The sequence below is a fragment of the Tribolium madens genome, unplaced genomic scaffold, assembly GCF_015345945.1.
Source record: "Tribolium madens isolate multiple individuals breed KSU strain unplaced genomic scaffold, Tmad_KSU_1.1 Scaffold_96;HRSCAF=242;Tcas5.2_LG5, whole genome shotgun sequence".
In the NCBI taxonomy this organism is placed as follows: Eukaryota; Metazoa; Arthropoda; class Insecta; order Coleoptera; family Tenebrionidae; genus Tribolium; species Tribolium madens.
In genome coordinates, this window is record NW_025401068.1 from 7,245,087 (window position 1) to 7,262,819 (window position 17,733).

Sequence of the window (17,733 nt, forward strand, 5' to 3'; positions counted from 1 at the left end):
AATGTAATGTAATGTAATGTAATGTAATGTAATGTAATGTAATGTAATGTAATGTAATGTAATGTAATGTAATGTAATGTAATGTAATGTAATGTTCCTAATTATACTTGATTTTGGATAATTTTCAACAGTTTCCTCATGTACTCATTTTGTGGTGGTCTATTGATTTTTGAATATTTTTTGCGCGCATAAAAAATTATGATTTTTGAAGGATTTTGTCTTTTTCGGATGTTTACTTTTGGGAAAACACTAAATTTGTAGCACTTTACCCTGTTTTTTCATGTGCCCAATTTTTGGTGATCTACAGATATTTGGGTACTTTTGGGGTGAATAAAAATTAATGCCTTTTGAGAGGTTTTAGGTTTTAGACCTTTTTCGGTTGTTTGCTTTTGGGCAAACAGCTAAATTTATAGAATTCTGATATGTTTTTTAAGACGCCACATATCCTGGTCCAGAAGTAACATTTTACATCCTACTGTTAATATCACTATTATGTTTAATTACACCACAATCATCAAGCATCCGGACAAATATTTCACTAATACAACCTCTCAATTCCTGTACAGAACCTTTAGAAGAAAAAGTAATAATGATAAAATAAGGCTCGGATTATATGCACCAAAACTCCATCAAATATGATGCGCATATATATGCACGTATTTTTACAAGAATATGCACAAAATATTAAGAAATATGCTACAATATATGCCAAATATGCGTCGATATGCAAAACTTTTAACAATAAAAAAGTTGGGATAATATTTTATCCTTCAGTACAAAAAACTTTGTATTTTCGGTATTTTGAACTGTACACGATGAACGAAAGAGAATAAATCATTTGGTTTTGCCTCAGACAAGCCATTTTAATAATCCAGTAATTAAGCCTTTCTAAGAAATCTGTACTTTTCAGATCACATCACTTTAAACAATTTCGCAAAAATTCATTTGCAGGAGGCAACTACTTACCCGAATGGAAAGATCATAGCCATACCAGGTAAATAAAAAGTATGGAGCCAAACGTTTTTTGCTTAAACTATTAATGGTGATGTTTTATCAAGAATAAAATTTTTCAAAATGTTTTATCAACAATAAAATTTTTCAAAATTTTGTTTTGTTTTTGAATTCTACAAAAATATTTTTTTTTAAATAACAACCCACTAAAAAACCATTTTTCTCATGGAGGTTATGATCTAAAGATTATACGACTATCTCCTTCATATTACATTTTTTCAAAATTTTTTTTTACATTAATTGCACAGAAAAAACCGCTTAACTCAAAGACAAAACAAAATTTTCTTCTCACAATACGATCACATTTGTTATATTTGTTTAATTTATACCTACAATTATCTATTAATTATTATTTTCTGAAAGCAAATGATTTTAAAAGAAACCGCTTGGTTCCATACTTTATATTTACCCTGTATAAAACGAATTAGAAAAAGAAACACTCAGCAGAATACTAATTCTTAGAGTTCGGCTTACGATTTACCGGTTGTTTTCTCTTTAACATATTTTTAATCCGATCTTTTTTTTCTTAAACTGCCCAAATTTTTAATCTGAACTAAAATTTTTAATCGAAGATTTATGATTTGAAGAAAATATGCACAAATCTGCAATATTTCCTAAAATATACACGAAGTTGTCAAAATATGCAAAATATGCATTTTTTAATTGGCTTATTTTAATCAAAAAACATTAAATATGCATAGAAAACTTATAATTTTATTGATATACCTCTTAATAACAAATATGCATTTTGCATACAATCCGAGCCTTAATAATAAAGAAGAGTCGACATGTATTAAAATCTATTACCTTCATGTCTTGAAATTATTAGAAAACACTGCTGTGTAGAAGAAGTAAAAAATTGTTCGCAGGTGATTTTATTCATTTCACGATTGTTGCATGTCTTGTCAGAACACATAAGACAGTCCAAACTTTTTCCATACTTAACAGTTAATAATGTATAGTATATGATTGTCCTAAAAATTATATTTGGTTTCATTTCAGATTTATAAAATCTTCAAAATGCAGATTAAATGTCAGTGACAATAAGGAAATCATGGATTATGTCAATAAAAAAAAAGTAGAAAAAGGTTACTCATGAAAAGAAAATGGAACCAACATTGCAAAATTCATTTATTTTACAAAAACTTCACTTGATTCAGTCTTGATTATGTTGATATTCTAGAGTTAAGAATCTTCTGAAACAAATTCCTCAAAGTGAAAGACATTATATCTATACCCACTCAGCAAACAAACAAATCAAAAATGATAAAAATCTCATCACCTCTACTACACCTTCGACTTCCTCTCAAATTCTTATCATTACTGCTTTCACTTGACGGCCACTTTCATGACCCTGAAACCGCACCGATACCCTACTTCCCTCAGTTCACACCGCGACTTCAAACCACACTAAAATGTCTCCAAAAATCGAACAACTGACCGAAAGTTTTCTTCTTGGTGAAGGCCCCCACTGGGATGTTGCAACGCAAAGTCTTTATTTCGTCGACTGTATCAGACAAAATCTGGTAAAATACAATCCTACAACAAACAAGGTCACCAAAGCATCAGCCGGTAATTTAATTTATTTTCATTACACTCTATTCAAAAATAAAAATCTCTTAGCACCAAAACAACCGACATTTATCATACCGGTACAAGGCAAAAGTGATCATTTTATTATAAGTCTGGACAAAGAATTAGCGATTGTTAATTGGGATGGCGAAAGTGATAAATTTACTATTGTTCAAAAATTATGTGTTGCGGATGGAGGGCCTGGAACGGCCCAGAATAAATTCAATGATGGGAAGTGTGACTCTTCGGGCAGACTGTGGGCAGGTATTTTGTTCTTTATTTTTAACGAAACAAAAGAGAAGAATAAATTATGTACAGGGACTCTTAATATTGACAAGGAAGATGAAGACAAGACACTCCCAGTCGGTACTTTGTACAGTTTTGATTCTAAACGTGGTTTAAAAGGACACATAAGCCAAGTGAGACTCACAAACGGCATTGCTTTTAACGACCAAACTAAAAAAATGTTTTATATTGATACACTAAAAGGAACAGTCGACCAATTCGACTTTGATGTAACCAGTGGTGAAATTTGTACATTTTAAATCAAAAATTATTATAAAGGCCACAAAAATTTTATTTTTTAGCCAACAGAAAAGTCTGGTTCACTCTCAATCAAAATAACATCTCTGGAAAACCCGATGGTATGACTATTGACACTGATGGTAATTTATGGGTGGCAGTTTTTCAAGGAAGTCGAGTCATTAAAATCGATGGGCACACACCTGAGACTTTGCTAGACACCATAGAAATGCCTGCCCAACAGGTACTCCACTCATGCTAAAAGAATTAAATTAAGTTAAAATTATATTTTAGGTGACTTCAGTAGCTTTCGGAGGACCAAATTTGGACGAATTGTATGTTACTACTGCGTCTTTTGAATATAAGGGCCGGACTCCGCCACCCCCGGTCAATGGGGCCTTGTATAGAATCACAGGGACCGGTTCTAAAGGCCTTCCAGCTAATAATTTTAAACTAAACTGATTTTTCCCATTGACATGAAAAAATAAATTCGAGTAAAACCGGACAATTTTTTTTTTCTATACTTCTATGATTTATAGACGACATAATTATCGTCAAGTTTGCTATTGTTGGACTTATTTTAACCTTGCTTGTCGCTACGTGAAAATTATCATTTATCTTGTTTACAAACGTTTGAGATATTTATAACATCAAAACATCATATATCGTTCTACTATCGACAAGAATATCAGAGGAAATTACGTATGTTAAAAAAAAAACTGAAAAATTATATATTTTTTTAAGTGTTAACGGAAATAAGGGACCAGTGCAGTAACACTCGGGTATCATTTTAGCTTTGATGAAGTAATGTAATAAATGCTGATACTATTAGTCATATTAAAATTTAATTAACGTCCGATTATGTACAAATGCCTACAAGTATTCTGTAATTGTTTCAAATTAACATACGAATTAGTAAAAACAAAAATCCCAGTGTCATGCCTAATTGTATCTATAATTACCTCTAGTGTTTAGATAATTGTATAAGTGTTTAATTGTGTTTTATTACTGTAAACACATTTTTATTTTGTTTAAATACTGTATTATTAATTATTCATTATAGATAAAATTTTAAAATATAAAAATATATTTTCTCAATACTTAAACTTTACCACATGACTTTTTATAAATAAAACCAAAAATTTGGTTTCCCTCTGACAGATTTAAAACGAAACTGTTCACAATTTCACACATAAAGGAAAATTTTGTAAAAGTATTTTTTTAGAAATACCACGAGGTTACGAAAAAAAACATTTGTGAGATAAAATTAATACATGTTTAAAAAAAAAAATGATATCTGCCAGTTTGGGTTTTTTTTCTGATTTTATATGCATTTTCTCCCTTTTGTTTTCTGATAATTTTTGAATCACATCGTACAACATATTTATAATTTTAAAAATTATTTTGAGCACAATGACAAAAAAAGTGAAAAACATTGAAAAAACAATGGTACAATTGGAGACAAAATACTTTAGTCGTCAATGTCACTTGAGTGACATTAAATTGTAAAGCATGTTTTAGGACTGTTAACCTTATTTTTAGCTACTGTCAATCATAGTTGACAAGTTGTATGTACATATTTTTGATAGGAAAATGTAATACCTGTCATTAATTTGAAATTGTCATTCATTTTAACGTTAAAGCTTGAATTACATTAAAGTGTCAGAAAAGTGACGACCAAAGTATTTTGTCTCCAACTGTACAAACATATTTTTGAAAATATAAAAAAAAATCATTTTGCATCACTCTATATTTTCCCACTTCTCAACAACCTCGTTCAAAGCTGTCGTTCTCCCAGTCCGGCTCACACTCCACACACTTCCTACTCCTTATTCCCTTCCTCTTATCACAATTCACCTCAAAAACGCACTTGACACTTCAATGCACTTAACTTTCCTCATCTGAAAAAAATGTGAGTGACCCCTGCAAGGTCAGTCCAATTTGAACGAGACTTAAATAGAATGATCATTTTTGTTTTGGTAGTTGTACTCGAAACCGGCGAGTAAAGTGCATGATGGTAAAAATCGAGCGACTTACCGACAACATCCATCTCGGGGAAGCCCCCCATTGGGAGGCCGAATCCGAGAGTCTCTTCTACGTAGACATCCTCGGAATGGCGGTTTACAAATACACCCCTGCTACTAAAAAGTGCACCAAAGCTTCAGTGGGAGTGAATTTAGTGTCTTTCATCATCCCGGTAGAAGGAGAGAAAAACCAATTCGTAGTGTCTCTAGGACGAGAAATCGTCAGAATTTTCTGGAATAGTGAAACCGAGGATATGAAAGTGGTGGAAAAGCTGGCGGAAGTAGAAAACTCGCCAGAGTTTGTCGATAATAGGTTTAATGACGGGAAATGTGACCCTTCTGGAAGGCTATGGGCCGGCACCTTGAACACCAAAGCGGAAAAACCTCTAGTTTATCCTCCAAAAGGGACACTCTACAGTTTAGACGCGGAAAGAAACGTCAGAAGTCACGTGAGCAGTTTGAAGATTTCGAATGGGATGGCTTTTAACCCTAAACTCAAAGCTATGTATTTTATAGACTCCTCAAAGGGGACTGTGGACCATTACGACTTCGATATGGCGTCAGGGACAATTTGTATAATTTATAATAAATGGAAAAGTCAACACAACTAATTGGAATTTTCCAGCAAATCCTCGACCAATTTTCACGTTGAGCAATCACGGTATAGAGGGGATTCCCGATGGAATGACCATAGACATCGACGGTAATTTATGGGTGGCAGTTTTTAATGGCGGAAAAATTATCAGGATTGACCCCAGGCGGCCTGAAACCCTTCTAGACGCCATAGAAATGCCAGTGAAACAAGTATTTCAACAGTAATTAAAATTTGAAAGCACTTTTATCAATTTTAATACAGGTAACATCATTGACTTTTGGGGGACCATACCTCGACGAGATGTATGTCACAACTGGAGCTTACAAAATCGACGATCAAGATCTACCACCACCTGACAATGGTGCTCTATACAAAATCACCGGTTTGGGTACCAGAGGGTTACAAGCAGCCAAGTTTCGCCTTGTAAACATGTAAAAAAATATGACAATGATAAAACTGTTGTTTACGAGGTGTTTTAATTGCTCCAATAAACTGTACATACATAAATTTGCTTGAATAAATAAAAAAATAATAAAAGTTTTTAACACTTGACAAAAAAGAAATAATAATAAAATAATAATAATAATAAATAAATTTCAAGGATGATCGGAATATTTTCACATTCTGTTTAATAATGATACCTGTATTCACATACGTTTTCATTATGCATCATTAATTTCTGTATTAATTAATAATGTTATGATAAGTGGAAATTTATGTAATGTTAAGTATACAGCATGTCGCCGGGTTGAGTTTTTACGCCAAAACTGCAAAGGGAAACCATTTTTTGCTTTACCTGAAGCGAGCAAATCTGTAATTAAGTCTTCATTATTCTAACTCATTAAAACGAAAAGTTCATTTTTCTCTTGATTGTGGACTTAGAATAACTTTTTTCTATTTCGGTGTTAGAATAAGTCTATTCCAGCACCCAGATGACGTCATTTGAGTGCTGGAATAAGTCGTTCGCGGTAATTTAATTTTAGTGACGGACCTTCTTCACAATTCATTTTCAAATGTGAAAATATGAATTATTTTTATTTTGTACAGCCGCCTAAAATTATTCCACATACCTAAATGTCGCCAACCGTCGCAAAATTCTTTAGAAAAAAAATTAAATTTTCGTTTTTTAATTTATAAAATCATATAAAGCGGCAAAATAGAAAAAATAGTATAAAGCACTTGTTGCAGAAGGTTCTTCAAGCACTCATTTGTTCCTCAACTCGCCGCTTCGCGGCTCGTTTCGGAATTTCACATTTGTGCTTGAATAGATTACCTTCTGCAACTTGTACTTTAATATAGTATTTTCTCTTTTTTAAATCCTATCACATCGGCGGTTTTATTTTTTTTTGACAATGATGTCACTTTGACAAATGAGTTTACGCAAGTTAAATAACAACAATGTTTGTGAAAAACATAATTTTAATAAATAGGAACTCAAAGAAACAGCTTTAAGATAAAAACTTAAGTCATTTTTAACAAGAACTATGACATATAGTTGTCAAATAAATGAAACCGCCAATGTGATAGGATTTAAAAAGAAGAGAAAAAGTCTAAAACCAAGAGAAAAATTAACTTTTCTTTTCACTGAATCAGAATAATGATGTTTTAAGTACAGATTTGCTCGTTTCAGGTGAAGCAAAAAATGTTTTTCCTTTGCTGTTTTGGCGTAAAATCAAAGATGAATTTTTTTTTTCTCTTGTAAACTCAATCTGAGGACATATTGTATAAAAGAAATGCGCGCCCCAGAAAAAAGCCAGGTAAGATAAAATACGAGAGGCACTAGAAAAGTTATCTACCTAGCCATGAAAGAAACAAATGAAACGCACAAGCATAATTTATCCAAATAGTGAGTGCCATGTATTCTAACATTACCTACCTGCAAAATTTGAGTTAATTAAGATAATTAGTTTTCAATTTATAAAGCGAATTGTGAGGAAAAAAATAACATTATCAAAAACATTGTACGTCTTGTGTTTCATTGAGATAACTTTTCTAGTGCCCCTCGTACTATAGATAAAAAATTCTATATAAAATTTTCGAAATGATGCTTTAATTTTTTTTATTTTAAACAAAGAAAATGTATCCTGAAAGGTATTTTATAACTATGTTTAACGTTATTATAACAAAAACTTTTGCTTGCTATCTTCTAACTTTCTTAGCATTTCCGGACGTAATTTATTTCAAAATTTTTAGAAGCAACCAAAAATGGAAATTCGCATGTTGTCAGCAGTACAATGACGTTGACGTCAATACAGCATCAAGGTTGAAACAATTTTTAAACTGCATTATTTCCAACAATGCATACAGGTACCGCATTTGTGCAAAAAGTATATAATTTTCTAATTTTTGAAATATGTTTAATCTGTTCATGGTTCTCTATTTGAATCTCATAATAAAGTGAAAACATGAAACATACGTAATTTTCAATCAAACGTGAGTCCAGAGACAAAATGCACGATGGTACGTTTTCAATACTTATAACGTATGCACAAGATAAAATAACCGTAGATACATTCATTATTTTTTAATTATTATTTTTCAATTTCACCTATTTTTAAAACATATAAAAGTAAGGTAAGGTAAGTACAATTTTATCAAAAATTGTTGCAACAGTTTACAGCCAGAAATTTTATTATTTAATTGTATTTTTCACGAGAATGTTATAAAACTAAAGTGGTAATAAACGAAGAGAATAAATACAACAGTATAATTAAGCTATAAAGAACAATAAGAATAATTTTGAAACTTCTATTCCTACATTTTTGCTTTTCTGGTGAATGTCATAACAGAAACTCAAAAAATAAATTGTTGTGAAGTTTCGATTAATAAAATATCGTAAGTAATTTCAAAGTTTTTCTATTTAATATCCATTTAGCTACCATTTTTTATTAATTTTTCTTTTTAGTTAACCTTTTAAGGAAATGTATTTAGCATGGTTTTTTGTAATTATGTTACTGAAAGAGGGTAATTTATTTAAAATGTAATTATTATGCACAACGCAGGACATTTTTTTCAGCACAAAAAATATATATTTACATGCAATTAATAAAAAAAAACACCTTTCTTAGCTTTAATATTCGCACAAACGCTTTATTGTGATATTTTGGAGTAATTTTACCAAAGTTATGTTTTTAGTGACAATGTCCCTAATAACACGAAGGGTTGTTGAGAGTGTCGAACTTGGGGAAGGCCCTCATTGGGACGCCGAAACTCAAAGTTTGTATTTTGTGGACATTTATGGTAAAGCTATTCACAAATACGTTCCCGCAACAAAGAAACATACCAAAGCTGTGATCGGTAAACTTAATTATTTTCTTTCAAAATTTTTGAAAAATGAAAATTTTATTAGGAATTAATCATGTATCGTTGATTATTCCGGTGCAAGACCAAAAAAATAAATTCCTTATTAGCATAGGCCGTGATTTAAATATCGTGACTTGGGATGGAGAAAGTGAAACAGTTTCGCATATGGAAAAAATTTACGAAATTGATAACAAACCTAACACTCTTAACAACAGATTTAATGACGGAAAATGTGACGCTTTAGGACGTCTGTGGGCTGGTAAAAATTATGTTCATTTTTGAATCTTAAAATGTTATGGAACATAATAGGATCAATGGGAGCCCAACCGGTTCCGGGACATGTGGAACTAAATAAAGGTTCATTTATCAGTTTAGAGTCTAGAGGAAAAGCCAAAACACATCTCACAAAAGTTGGTATTTCGAACGGACTTGCTTGGAGTTTGGACAACAACTACTTGTATTATATCGACTCACAGAAAAATACAGTTGATCGATACGATTTTGATCTCCAAAAAGGAATAATCTGTTCGTATAACAACTTAGAATTGTAAATAAAATTATTCTTAATTTATTTTAGCTAATGGCGAAAGCATTTTTTCGTTAAAAAAGGCTAACCTCACTGGTATATTAGACGGTATGACCATTGACACTGATGGCAATTTATGGATTGCAAATTTTGGAGGTGGTCGTGTACTCAAAGTAGACCCAAGAAGTCCCCAACGTCTCCTGAATATGATTGAGATGCCGGCACATCAAGTAAAGAATGTTTTTGAATGTGTTAAGCATTAAAAAAAATGTTTCAAAGGTTACTTCTGTAGCTTTCGGGGGGGCTAATTTAGACCAACTTTTTGTCACTACCGCGGGACTTACAACAGATGGAGTGGCTTATCCGCCCCCCAATAATGGAGCTACGTATGTTATAACAGGGACAGAGGCCAAAGGACTTCCAGGAATAAGATTTAAATTGTAAAAAATCCTGTATTAAATAAAGTGTGACCAACTAACAGCAAGATTGAAGATGAAATTTGTTTTCACTTTAACTAAATCTTGTAAAAAAAGTAAGCAACCATAACTCTTTATAGTTTTAGTTCACGATTGGACACCTTCTTTCTAAGTTGTCCTTGAAATTCTAGATTTAATCAAGATTCTAAAAAAAAATTTATGAAACAAGATTAAAACCTAAAATAAAAATGAAACTCTTTAAAAATTCTGAAATCTTGGGATAAGGTTTCAAGGTATTCGTATTAATAAGTATCCCAAAATCCAACGTACACCTAAGCAATATGGTCCTTCAAAATTTTGTGTTAAAAAATATATATTTTGGGATAAAATTTTTACATTCAAAGAGTTTAATAAAGTGACTTCGTCACTCGTGAACTTAACCTTTTCACTCGTAGATAAACAATCTCTTTATCGTCTTGTATAATAATAGTTATTTATTATACAAGACGATAAAATTGAATTTTATCTTTGAGAGCAATTTAATATGCTCGAAAAGATAATGAAAATTTTATCGTCGTGTACAATATAAAATTTTATTCAATCCTTTCTAATTTTGTAGTCAATTTGGTCGATATTTATAAATGTCAAAGTAAAATTCAACAATGAAATCTTATGTCAATGAACGTTAGCAACTAACAACTGCAGATATACAACAATGGATGTATTTTTTATCATTTAGACGATAAAATTTCATTTTAACATAAAGAAAAGAGTAGATAAAATTCAATTTTAACATAGAGGATTGAATAAATAACTATTATTTCTCGTAGAAACAAGAAAATCAATTTTATTAATACAAAATATCTGCTAAACTTTTTACGTAATAACAAATTCAAACTGTAAATATTGACCGATAACAGCCTTATTAAATTATCATCTTGCGTAATGTTTAATAACAATTTTAGTAAAGATAAGCAATCTTAATCAATCACAAAAAATCCAGTAGATATTTCAGAAGCAGACAATCAAAGCGACTCAATTACTTCGAACTCGTGCTGTAATTCCATATCATTAGTGAACATCATTCAGTACTAACATGGCACCAACAATAGAACGAATCGTCGACAGTGTCGAACTCGGCGAAGGACCCCACTGGGATGCCGCTACACAAAGCCTCTATTTCGTCGATATTTTCGGAAAAGCCATCCACAAATACGTACCAGCGACGAAAAAACATACCAAAGCAGTGATTGGTGAGTGGCCCCGTGTTCTAGATAACATTTGAGATAAAATGAAAACAGGAACCAACCACGTGTCACTAATAATCCCAGTCGAAGGAGAAAAAAACAAATTTTTAATTACGATAGGCCGGCAGTTGGTGACAGTGAAATGGGACGGTGTAAGCGAGAAAGTTTCCGAAATTACAAAAATAGGCGAAGTCGATGACGACTCGAGTACTCTCGATAACAGGTTCAATGACGGGAAATGTGACCCCACAGGGAGATTATGGGCGGGTACTATGGGAGGCGAACCAACTAATGGACACGTCAAACCGAACAAAGGCGGGCTTTTCAGTTTAGGACCTAATAGGCAACTGAAGAAACATTTGAGCAATGTTACGATCTCGAATGGGCTTGCCTGGAGCCAGGATTTGAAAAAAATGTATTATATTGACACGCCTAAAAGGACAATCGATGAGTATGAAGTGGATATAAAGTTCGGCACCCTTTGTAAATATTGCCACCCCATGATTCATTGAAAAAAACAACTAAGACATTATTTTTAGCAAATGGAAGACCCATTTTTAGTTTGGATAAACACAATATTCCAGGGTCTCCAGACGGGATGGCTATTGACACCGATGGGAATTTATGGGTGGCTGTTTTTAATGGCTATAGGGTCATTAAAATCGATCCCCGGAAACCGGAAACTCTCCTAGATACAATTCAATTGCCTGCTAAACAAGTATGAAAAAATTGGTTTGCAAAATCTTGTAAAATTTTTTGAATTGTTTAATATTTCTATAGGTAACGTCAGTAGCTTTTGGAGGTCCCAATTTAGACGAACTGTACGTCACTTCTGCCTCTTTCACGATAGATGGCGTAGTACTTCCGCCACCTGACCATGGGGCTACTTTCAGGATTACAGGAGTAGGGGCAAAGGGATACCCAGGAGTTAACGTAAAATTGTAAAAAATGTACAAATCGAGCAATAAACTCTTTAAAAATAAATCCGTTCTTTTAGTAATTACAAAAATGTTACACATGAATGTCCTCAAGAATTTTCTGAACCATCCGGTATGAAAATAAAAACTCAAAATTACGTGACATCTGTCAAACAATTAAAAACAATGGTCCGAATAACCCAAATTGGGGACAATCTAGAAGTGGGCACTCGCATCCATTGGGACCAACAAACCCAAAACCTTTATTATGTCGACGTTCCCACATCAACCATCTACAGATACAGACCTTCTACAGACAAAATAACTCAAGCCCAAATAGGTAAGATTTTTTTTCTCGTTCCATTTCATTGTAAATCATTTTTTATAAATTCAGGAAATGAACCTCTAGCTTTCGCATTTCCGGTCGATGGCAAAGAAGATGTTTTCATTGCGGGACTAGGCCGAAAAATAGTTTTGTTGAGATGGGACGGTAGTAGCGAAAGCGCTTGCTCGTGTACTACTATTGCGGAAGTAGACAGAGAACCGGAATTGGCCAAAAATCGGTTAAATGGTGCCAAAATTGACCCATATGGGCGACTGTGGGCCGGCACGATGGGACCACAGGACGCCAACGGGCAAACAATTCCCAAGCAAGGGTCATTGTATAGTTTAACCAATGGTAGACTCAAACGAGAATTTAAGGAAGTTGGTATTTCAAATGGTATTGCATTTGATCTGGAAGAAAACAAAATGTACTATGTTGATACCTTAATTCCGGCAATTTCTGCATTCGATTACGACGGCGAAAGTGGCGAAATCAGTAATTTATTTAGAAATTGTTTGAACGAAGTATGTTATTATGATTTTTTAGGTAACAAAACAACAGTTTTTAAACTAGAATGCAGTTGCATAAATGGCCTACCAGACGGATTAACAATCGACACCGATGGTAATTTATGGTTGGCTGTGATTTTCGGTTCACTTGTTTTAAAAATTGACCCTCGGACCGGCCAACTATTGAAAAAAATCCAAATGCCAACCCCTCAAATCACAGCACTCACTTGGGGTAACAAAGACTGCGACGTCTTGTATGTTACTAGCGCCAAAATGGCAGTAAATGGGAAAATACCCGAAAAACCGGCCGGTTGCACTTTCAAATTGGAAAATTTGGGGCACAGCAAGGGTTTACCTGGTGACCGATATAAAATGTAATCTAAAGCTAAAATAGACGCTTTATTTGTAGAATTGTAAATATTTATAATTTAATAAAGTTTATATGTATTCATATTATAAAACAAGTTTATTGTTAGTTGAGTGTAATATGCAGCTAATTAACCCATCACTAATAACTTAATACTTCTTTTTCAACTCATTAAATCTCCTTGTCAAATCATCAAAATCGATATCATCAGATGCGTTAGGCGACGGAGGCCCATTAGACGGAACCGAAGGCAATTCAGGAAGATTATAACTGTTTAATTTTTGCTGTGGAGTTGGTTTTTGTGGCTCATCGTTGTTCTGCGAATAAAAAACAAATCATATTTTCCGGCTCAAATGTCGTAAAAATTGATGTTTTTGAAAGCTTGTGATGTTAGTTTTTGCGCTAAATGATTTATTACATAAACAAAAATCCGACTTCTGATGATCTAATGCCATTTATAGCTATAGAAAGCTGAAGAAATAAATTACCTGTAAATTATCATCAGGTGGAACTTTGCTGTCCTAAAATAAATAGGATTGAACTGAATATCTTTTCTTTCAAAAAATTATTTACGCGGTTGTTTCAGCTTATTAGATAATAAAAAAAGGAAAAAGCGTTACCTGGAGGTTATTACGAGGACAGACCATGCTATAAGTCGGTAAACTACCCTAGAAGCATAAAGAAAACAAATAAAAATGCGAAAAACTGATAAAGATCAACTTAAACAAATTTCAACCAAACCAACTTTTTTAATAAGCTGAAACTTTTATGAACTAAAGTCCCTACTAGCTACTCTATTTGTTTATTTGTTCTATACTTCCATGTCAATATTTACCATAAAATCAGTGTTGGACTCCTTCCCTTCATCGCCTGGAGGAATGTTGTAAGAAAATGCTGGTGGAGGAGCGCTTGGATCACTTGGGGCGTTCCAATTTTGATCTTTAGAGGGCTACACAACAATCATTGACACTCTGTAAGTTTCTAATTACTTACCGGATAATGAAAAGGTGCCGCTGGTGGCGTGTCCATCATAGTCATAGCAGGCAGCGGGGGTGGTTGTGGGTACCCCAGAAACCCAAAGGGGGCTGGATAGCCACCACTGCCCCCACCAAGATTATTCTTGTCAGATAAATCAATTAAAAGTGCATCTTTTCCTATAAATTAAAGTCACTACACTTTTAATTTTTATTAAAAGTTTTATACCTTTTTCTAATTCCATTACTTGAGGGTCAGGTTCATATGGGACATTGTATGATTTTGCTATTTCTATTACATATTTTTCAACTAGAAGTTTAGCGGGACTTTGAATTGAAAGTTTGTGTTTAAGCTTCTCACTTATGGTTTCCATTGATTCAATGCGGCATGCTTCAGCATAATTCTGACCGTATTTTGCCGTTAAAAGGTCAGCAATTATTTTTAATTCCTGGAATAGTGGTGTTAATCATAGGTCAAATAAATAACCTTAAGTTACTTGACAATCAGATTGTAGCCTAGGTGCTACCCAAATTAAGCTAGAAACGGCTTCAGCAATTCCTTCGTCTAGTTCTTTCATGTTTGTAATTAAGCCAAAACGAGCTAAGAGTAAATCACAGTACATTTCTACAATTTCCATAGCCTCAACTAAGTAATCCTCTCTTCAAAAATGACAAGTTTATGGACAAATTATGCATTAATTGACTAATTACCTAATTATGTATTCGACCCGTATTTTAGCCCGTTCGATTTTTCCAGCAGCAATAAAATCGGCAATTTCCCTGCGTGACTTTTCCGTCAACTCTGTCTTCTTCTTTTCTAATAGTTTAAGTCTGGCGATAACTAGACGCAAATTGGTTTTCAATTTTGTGTAATTTGGGGCACTCGAAAACATTTTCAACTTTTGTTTTCACTGATTTCACAATTAATTATAAACATGAATCATACCTGTTTGACAAACAACTGTCAAATTTATATGGCATATAACCAACATTATTAAGCAAAAGACACTAAAAAATAAGTACCCGTTTTATTTAAATTTTTATTTTAAAAGTTAAAAATAAGTTATAAACTTGATTTTTTTTTATGTTTCGGTCTGTAACTCCTATTCTTAACATTGGCAACTTCATAGAAGTTACTCCCAATTTTCCTTCGTTTTTGCGCCCTTTCTATTGCTCGTCTTTGCTTGCTTGTTAATTTCTTCCCTCCAAGAGCCAAGTCTTCAACTCTGCGTCCTCTTTTCTGCTTTCTGTTTGCAATGCTTTCAACAATAAACGGACCACTTGCTGATACGGCGAATTCCGTTTCTTTAGACTCTTCTACATCAGAATAAATATTACTTAAATCGGAAGAATCATCAGATTCCATTCCAGTATCTTCAATATCTTTAGCTTCACAATTGTTGGCAATGCTTCCCTTCTCTTCTTTTTCATCATCTTCCTTATCTTCATTTTCAACAACAGCCTTCTCTATATCTTTGATAGGTTCCAGCTCTTTCACATCTTCTCCCTCATAGTGCAACCCAACTCTGATTTTATTGTAATCCTGTACAACACTCAAATCAGTGTTTTTTTTCTCAGCCGTACCTAAAGCTTCCTCATATCCTGGAGGACAAACGTAAAATGGCAATTTCCCCCTCTGCCAGTCATTTAAAACCATCCTGGCAACAATTCCAATGTCGGGCTCTCCCTTTTTCAGTAATTTTCCTGACCTGTGTGCCAACTTTTCCAAAAAATCGGTAGCACTAGTCCAATCTTCAATTTTGTAAGTTTTGACTAAATATTCCTTCCTAACACGTTCCAAAACTGCGTCAATATAATCCTCTGGATTATTTACAAGTTCTACTCTTACAACTCCTTTCAAAACTTTTTCAGTATCAGTTTCAGCACTTGGATAAACAACTCCAGGGCAATCAATCAAGTAAATTCTTCTCATTAATGTAATATATTGCCACACTTTAGTCTCACCAGCAATTGGGGCCACCTTGCAGACTTTTTTACTTCTTAATGTATTTATAATTGACGATTTGCCAACATTTGGATAACCAATAAACCCAACAGAAATTTGTTTTTTGTCAATATGTAATTTAGCTACAAAAAAAAATAAGTAAATTTCATAATAAAAAGAAGTTCTCTTACCAAACTGTCTCAAAAGATTAATTAACGCTCCTTTGCCAAAAGGGTGCATTATGCTGGCATGAAAAGCAATTGTTGGATACTCTTTACTTAAAATAGCCACCCATCTTTGAGTAACCCAAGTTGGGACCAAATCAACTTTATTTAGAATAAAAATCAAGTGTTTGTGAGGCTTTTCTGTTTTTAAATATTTTTCTAAATAAGGAGACCTTGTGCCCATTGGATCTCTAGCATCTAATACTTGAAGCAGAACATCTGAACTATCTACAACTTTATACAATTCGTTCCAAATTCGTTTGGACTGGCCTGCAGCCATGACCCAATCCCTAGGCAAATCCCTAACACCCTCGTCGTCCCTCACAATATTTGAGTCTTTCTCATTACTGTATTTCTCATGTTTTTCTTCAATTAATTTTGATAATTCTTCCAAACCCTTCACCGCCAAATTTGGCCTTTTTCTGCTCTTTTTAGGCCCAAAAACACTGTCAAAGCTTTCAGTATCCAATAAATGAACTCTCGCATTTTTTGCTTTTTCATTTAATAAAGTGATAGGTAAAGTAGTTGGTTTCATAACCATCTGATAGGGATTTTTTACAGCGGCGCCCAACTCAGTTTGAAATTTTTGTAACGCATTTTGTGAAATCACACGACTGTTGCCAAACCATTTCTGATTCGGTTCTACTCTAGCTTGAGTTCCAGATGGCAAACGACCCTTGAATTTTGTATTATTAATAAAATGTTATATAAAAAAAGACCTTACCTGGAAGGGAGCAGGGGTTAGAATTTTTCCAGTTTTGTCGCGTTTTGCTTTAAAATTCCTATACATTTGCAGCCGCTTGATAGTTGACTTTGAGCGCACTTTTGCAACACCCTTGAGACCTTCTTTGGGGCGCTCGGGGTTCATCGAGTGATTTGATTTGTTAAAACCCTGCTTACGGGGAGGGCCCCCGGTTGACCGCACCTTAGGCATCTGCAAAAAATGATTCACGTATTATAATTCTCAAATCAATTTCTTTTCAATTTTAAATACCTCGGAATTTTATAAAGGTTACTTTGTGTTCTAAAAACGGCAAAAATTAATTTCAAAGTTAAATTATTTTTCTCCACGTGCTTAGTGCTGTGCTGTCATTTAAAACTGTCAAATTTGAAAGGCAGGTTGAACAACCACAAATAATTCTAACTAAATTCTGGAAACATTTCTGGAAATTAGAATTATAAAAATAATGTATATTGTAATTGCTTTCTTTTAGTTGTTTTGGGACTTTTGAGTAGAAATTTCTGCTTAGTGTTGT

General features: G+C 33.3%; 6 protein-coding genes across 13 annotated transcripts; 4 read left to right on the forward strand and 2 right to left on the reverse strand.

Moving 5' to 3' along the window:
• The first annotated feature begins 2,370 nt into the window (after window positions 1–2,370).
• LOC123012746 (regucalcin-like) lies at window positions 2,371–4,216 on the forward strand. Its single transcript, XM_044410854.1, has 5 exons — window positions 2,371–2,583; window positions 2,635–2,847; window positions 2,902–3,117; window positions 3,171–3,349; window positions 3,400–4,216. Exons 1-5 carry the CDS (start codon window positions 2,427–2,429, stop codon window positions 3,565–3,567), a joined length of 933 nt encoding a protein of 310 aa, XP_044266789.1. The 5' UTR covers window positions 2,371–2,426; the 3' UTR covers window positions 3,568–4,216.
• A 667-nt stretch (window positions 4,217–4,883) lies between these two features.
• On the forward strand, window positions 4,884–6,240 carry LOC123013049 (regucalcin-like). 2 transcript variants are annotated; one of them, XM_044411355.1, is made up of 4 exons: window positions 4,884–5,035; window positions 5,089–5,702; window positions 5,755–5,933; window positions 5,986–6,240. In XM_044411355.1, exons 2-4 carry the CDS (start codon window positions 5,117–5,119, stop codon window positions 6,157–6,159), a joined length of 939 nt encoding a protein of 312 aa, XP_044267290.1. In that variant the 5' UTR covers window positions 4,884–5,035; window positions 5,089–5,116; the 3' UTR covers window positions 6,160–6,240. The 2 variants fall into 2 exon arrangements, with proteins under 2 accessions (XP_044267290.1, XP_044267291.1); XM_044411356.1 differs by having other exon boundaries at window positions 4,916–5,017.
• A 2,176-nt stretch (window positions 6,241–8,416) lies between these two features.
• On the forward strand, window positions 8,417–10,034 carry LOC123013068 (regucalcin-like). Of its 3 annotated transcripts, XM_044411391.1 has the most exons (7): window positions 8,484–8,559; window positions 8,630–8,688; window positions 8,860–9,021; window positions 9,074–9,286; window positions 9,337–9,552; window positions 9,605–9,783; window positions 9,833–10,034. In XM_044411391.1, exons 2-7 carry the CDS (start codon window positions 8,646–8,648, stop codon window positions 9,995–9,997), a joined length of 978 nt encoding a protein of 325 aa, XP_044267326.1. In that variant the 5' UTR covers window positions 8,484–8,559; window positions 8,630–8,645; the 3' UTR covers window positions 9,998–10,034. The 3 variants fall into 3 exon arrangements, with proteins under 3 accessions (XP_044267327.1, XP_044267326.1, XP_044267328.1); XM_044411392.1 differs by lacking the exon at window positions 8,630–8,688 and having other exon boundaries at window positions 8,417–8,559; XM_044411393.1 differs by lacking the exon at window positions 8,484–8,559 and having other exon boundaries at window positions 8,630–8,704.
• A 915-nt stretch (window positions 10,035–10,949) lies between these two features.
• Window positions 10,950–13,423, forward strand: LOC123012318. Its single transcript, XM_044410151.1, has 7 exons — window positions 10,950–11,222; window positions 11,271–11,699; window positions 11,756–11,934; window positions 11,997–12,157; window positions 12,214–12,473; window positions 12,528–12,953; window positions 13,005–13,423. Exons 1-7 carry the CDS (start codon window positions 11,066–11,068, stop codon window positions 13,343–13,345), a joined length of 1,953 nt encoding a protein of 650 aa, XP_044266086.1. The 5' UTR covers window positions 10,950–11,065; the 3' UTR covers window positions 13,346–13,423.
• Window positions 13,348–15,276, reverse strand: LOC123012319 (IST1 homolog). 5 transcript variants are annotated; one of them, XM_044410153.1, is made up of 8 exons: window positions 15,020–15,276; window positions 14,806–14,968; window positions 14,538–14,757; window positions 14,328–14,482; window positions 14,170–14,283; window positions 13,955–14,002; window positions 13,823–13,855; window positions 13,348–13,651 (listed from the first exon to the last, which is right to left on the reverse strand). In XM_044410153.1, exons 1-8 carry the CDS (start codon window positions 15,199–15,201, stop codon window positions 13,484–13,486), a joined length of 1,083 nt encoding a protein of 360 aa, XP_044266088.1. In that variant the 5' UTR covers window positions 15,202–15,276; the 3' UTR covers window positions 13,348–13,483. The 5 variants fall into 5 exon arrangements, with proteins under 5 accessions (XP_044266088.1, XP_044266087.1, XP_044266090.1 ...); XM_044410152.1 differs by having other exon boundaries at window positions 14,328–14,488; XM_044410155.1 differs by lacking the exon at window positions 13,955–14,002 and having other exon boundaries at window positions 14,328–14,488.
• Window positions 15,277–15,334: 58 nt separating this feature from the next.
• On the reverse strand, window positions 15,335–17,603 carry LOC123012793 (nucleolar GTP-binding protein 2). Its single transcript, XM_044410929.1, has 4 exons — window positions 17,472–17,603; window positions 17,202–17,411; window positions 16,445–17,153; window positions 15,335–16,396 (listed from the first exon to the last, which is right to left on the reverse strand). The coding sequence occupies exons 2-4, from the start codon at window positions 17,409–17,411 to the stop codon at window positions 15,372–15,374; spliced, it is 1,944 nt and encodes a 647-aa protein (XP_044266864.1). The 5' UTR covers window positions 17,472–17,603; the 3' UTR covers window positions 15,335–15,371.
• Between the last annotated feature and the right edge of the window lie 130 nt (window positions 17,604–17,733).

Excerpts from the sequence above, each read along its gene's own strand:
- LOC123012746 (XM_044410854.1), top strand. The coding sequence starts at position 2,427 with ATGTCTCCAAAAATCGAACAACTGACCGAAAGTTTTCTTCTTGGTGAA. Across the intron at positions 3,118-3,170 it reads TGTAACCAGTGGTGAAATTT|CCAACAGAAAAGTCTGGTTC; the intron begins GTACATTTTAAA and ends TTTATTTTTTAG. Across the intron at positions 3,350-3,399 it reads TAGAAATGCCTGCCCAACAG|GTGACTTCAGTAGCTTTCGG; the intron begins GTACTCCACTCA and ends ATTATATTTTAG.
- LOC123012318 (XM_044410151.1), top strand. The coding sequence starts at position 11,066 with ATGGCACCAACAATAGAACGAATCGTCGACAGTGTCGAACTCGGCGAA. Across the intron at positions 11,700-11,755 it reads TATAAAGTTCGGCACCCTTT|CAAATGGAAGACCCATTTTT; the intron begins GTAAATATTGCC and ends CATTATTTTTAG. Across the intron at positions 12,954-13,004 it reads CGGCGAAAGTGGCGAAATCA|GTAACAAAACAACAGTTTTT; the intron begins GTAATTTATTTA and ends ATGATTTTTTAG.
- LOC123013068 (XM_044411391.1), top strand. The coding sequence starts at position 8,646 with ATGTATTTAGCATGGTTTTTTGTAATTATGTTACTGAAAGAGG. Across the intron at positions 8,689-8,859 it reads AATTATGTTACTGAAAGAGG|TGACAATGTCCCTAATAACA; the intron begins GTAATTTATTTA and ends TTATGTTTTTAG. Across the intron at positions 9,287-9,336 it reads TTTAGGACGTCTGTGGGCTG|GATCAATGGGAGCCCAACCG; the intron begins GTAAAAATTATG and ends GGAACATAATAG.
- LOC123012793 (XM_044410929.1), bottom strand. The coding sequence starts at position 17,411 with ATGCCTAAGGTGCGGTCAACCGGGGGCCCTCCCCGTAAGCAGGGTTTT. Across the intron at positions 17,154-17,201 it reads TAACCCCTGCTCCCTTCCAG|GGTCGTTTGCCATCTGGAAC; the intron begins GTAAGGTCTTTT and ends ACAAAATTCAAG. Across the intron at positions 16,397-16,444 it reads TAATCTTTTGAGACAGTTTG|CTAAATTACATATTGACAAA; the intron begins GTAAGAGAACTT and ends TTTTTTTTGTAG.
- LOC123012319 (XM_044410152.1), bottom strand. The coding sequence starts at position 15,201 with ATGTTTTCGAGTGCCCCAAATTACACAAAATTGAAAACCAATTTGCGT. Across the intron at positions 14,758-14,805 it reads GGCTACAATCTGATTGTCAA|GAATTAAAAATAATTGCTGA; the intron begins GTAACTTAAGGT and ends CCACTATTCCAG. Across the intron at positions 13,856-13,954 it reads GTCCTCGTAATAACCTCCAG|GACAGCAAAGTTCCACCTGA; the intron begins GTAACGCTTTTT and ends TATTTATTTTAG.
- LOC123013049 (XM_044411355.1), top strand. The coding sequence starts at position 5,117 with ATGATGGTAAAAATCGAGCGACTTACCGACAACATCCATCTCGGGGAA. Across the intron at positions 5,703-5,754 it reads TATGGCGTCAGGGACAATTT|CAAATCCTCGACCAATTTTC; the intron begins GTATAATTTATA and ends GGAATTTTCCAG. Across the intron at positions 5,934-5,985 it reads TAGAAATGCCAGTGAAACAA|GTAACATCATTGACTTTTGG; the intron begins GTATTTCAACAG and ends ATTTTAATACAG.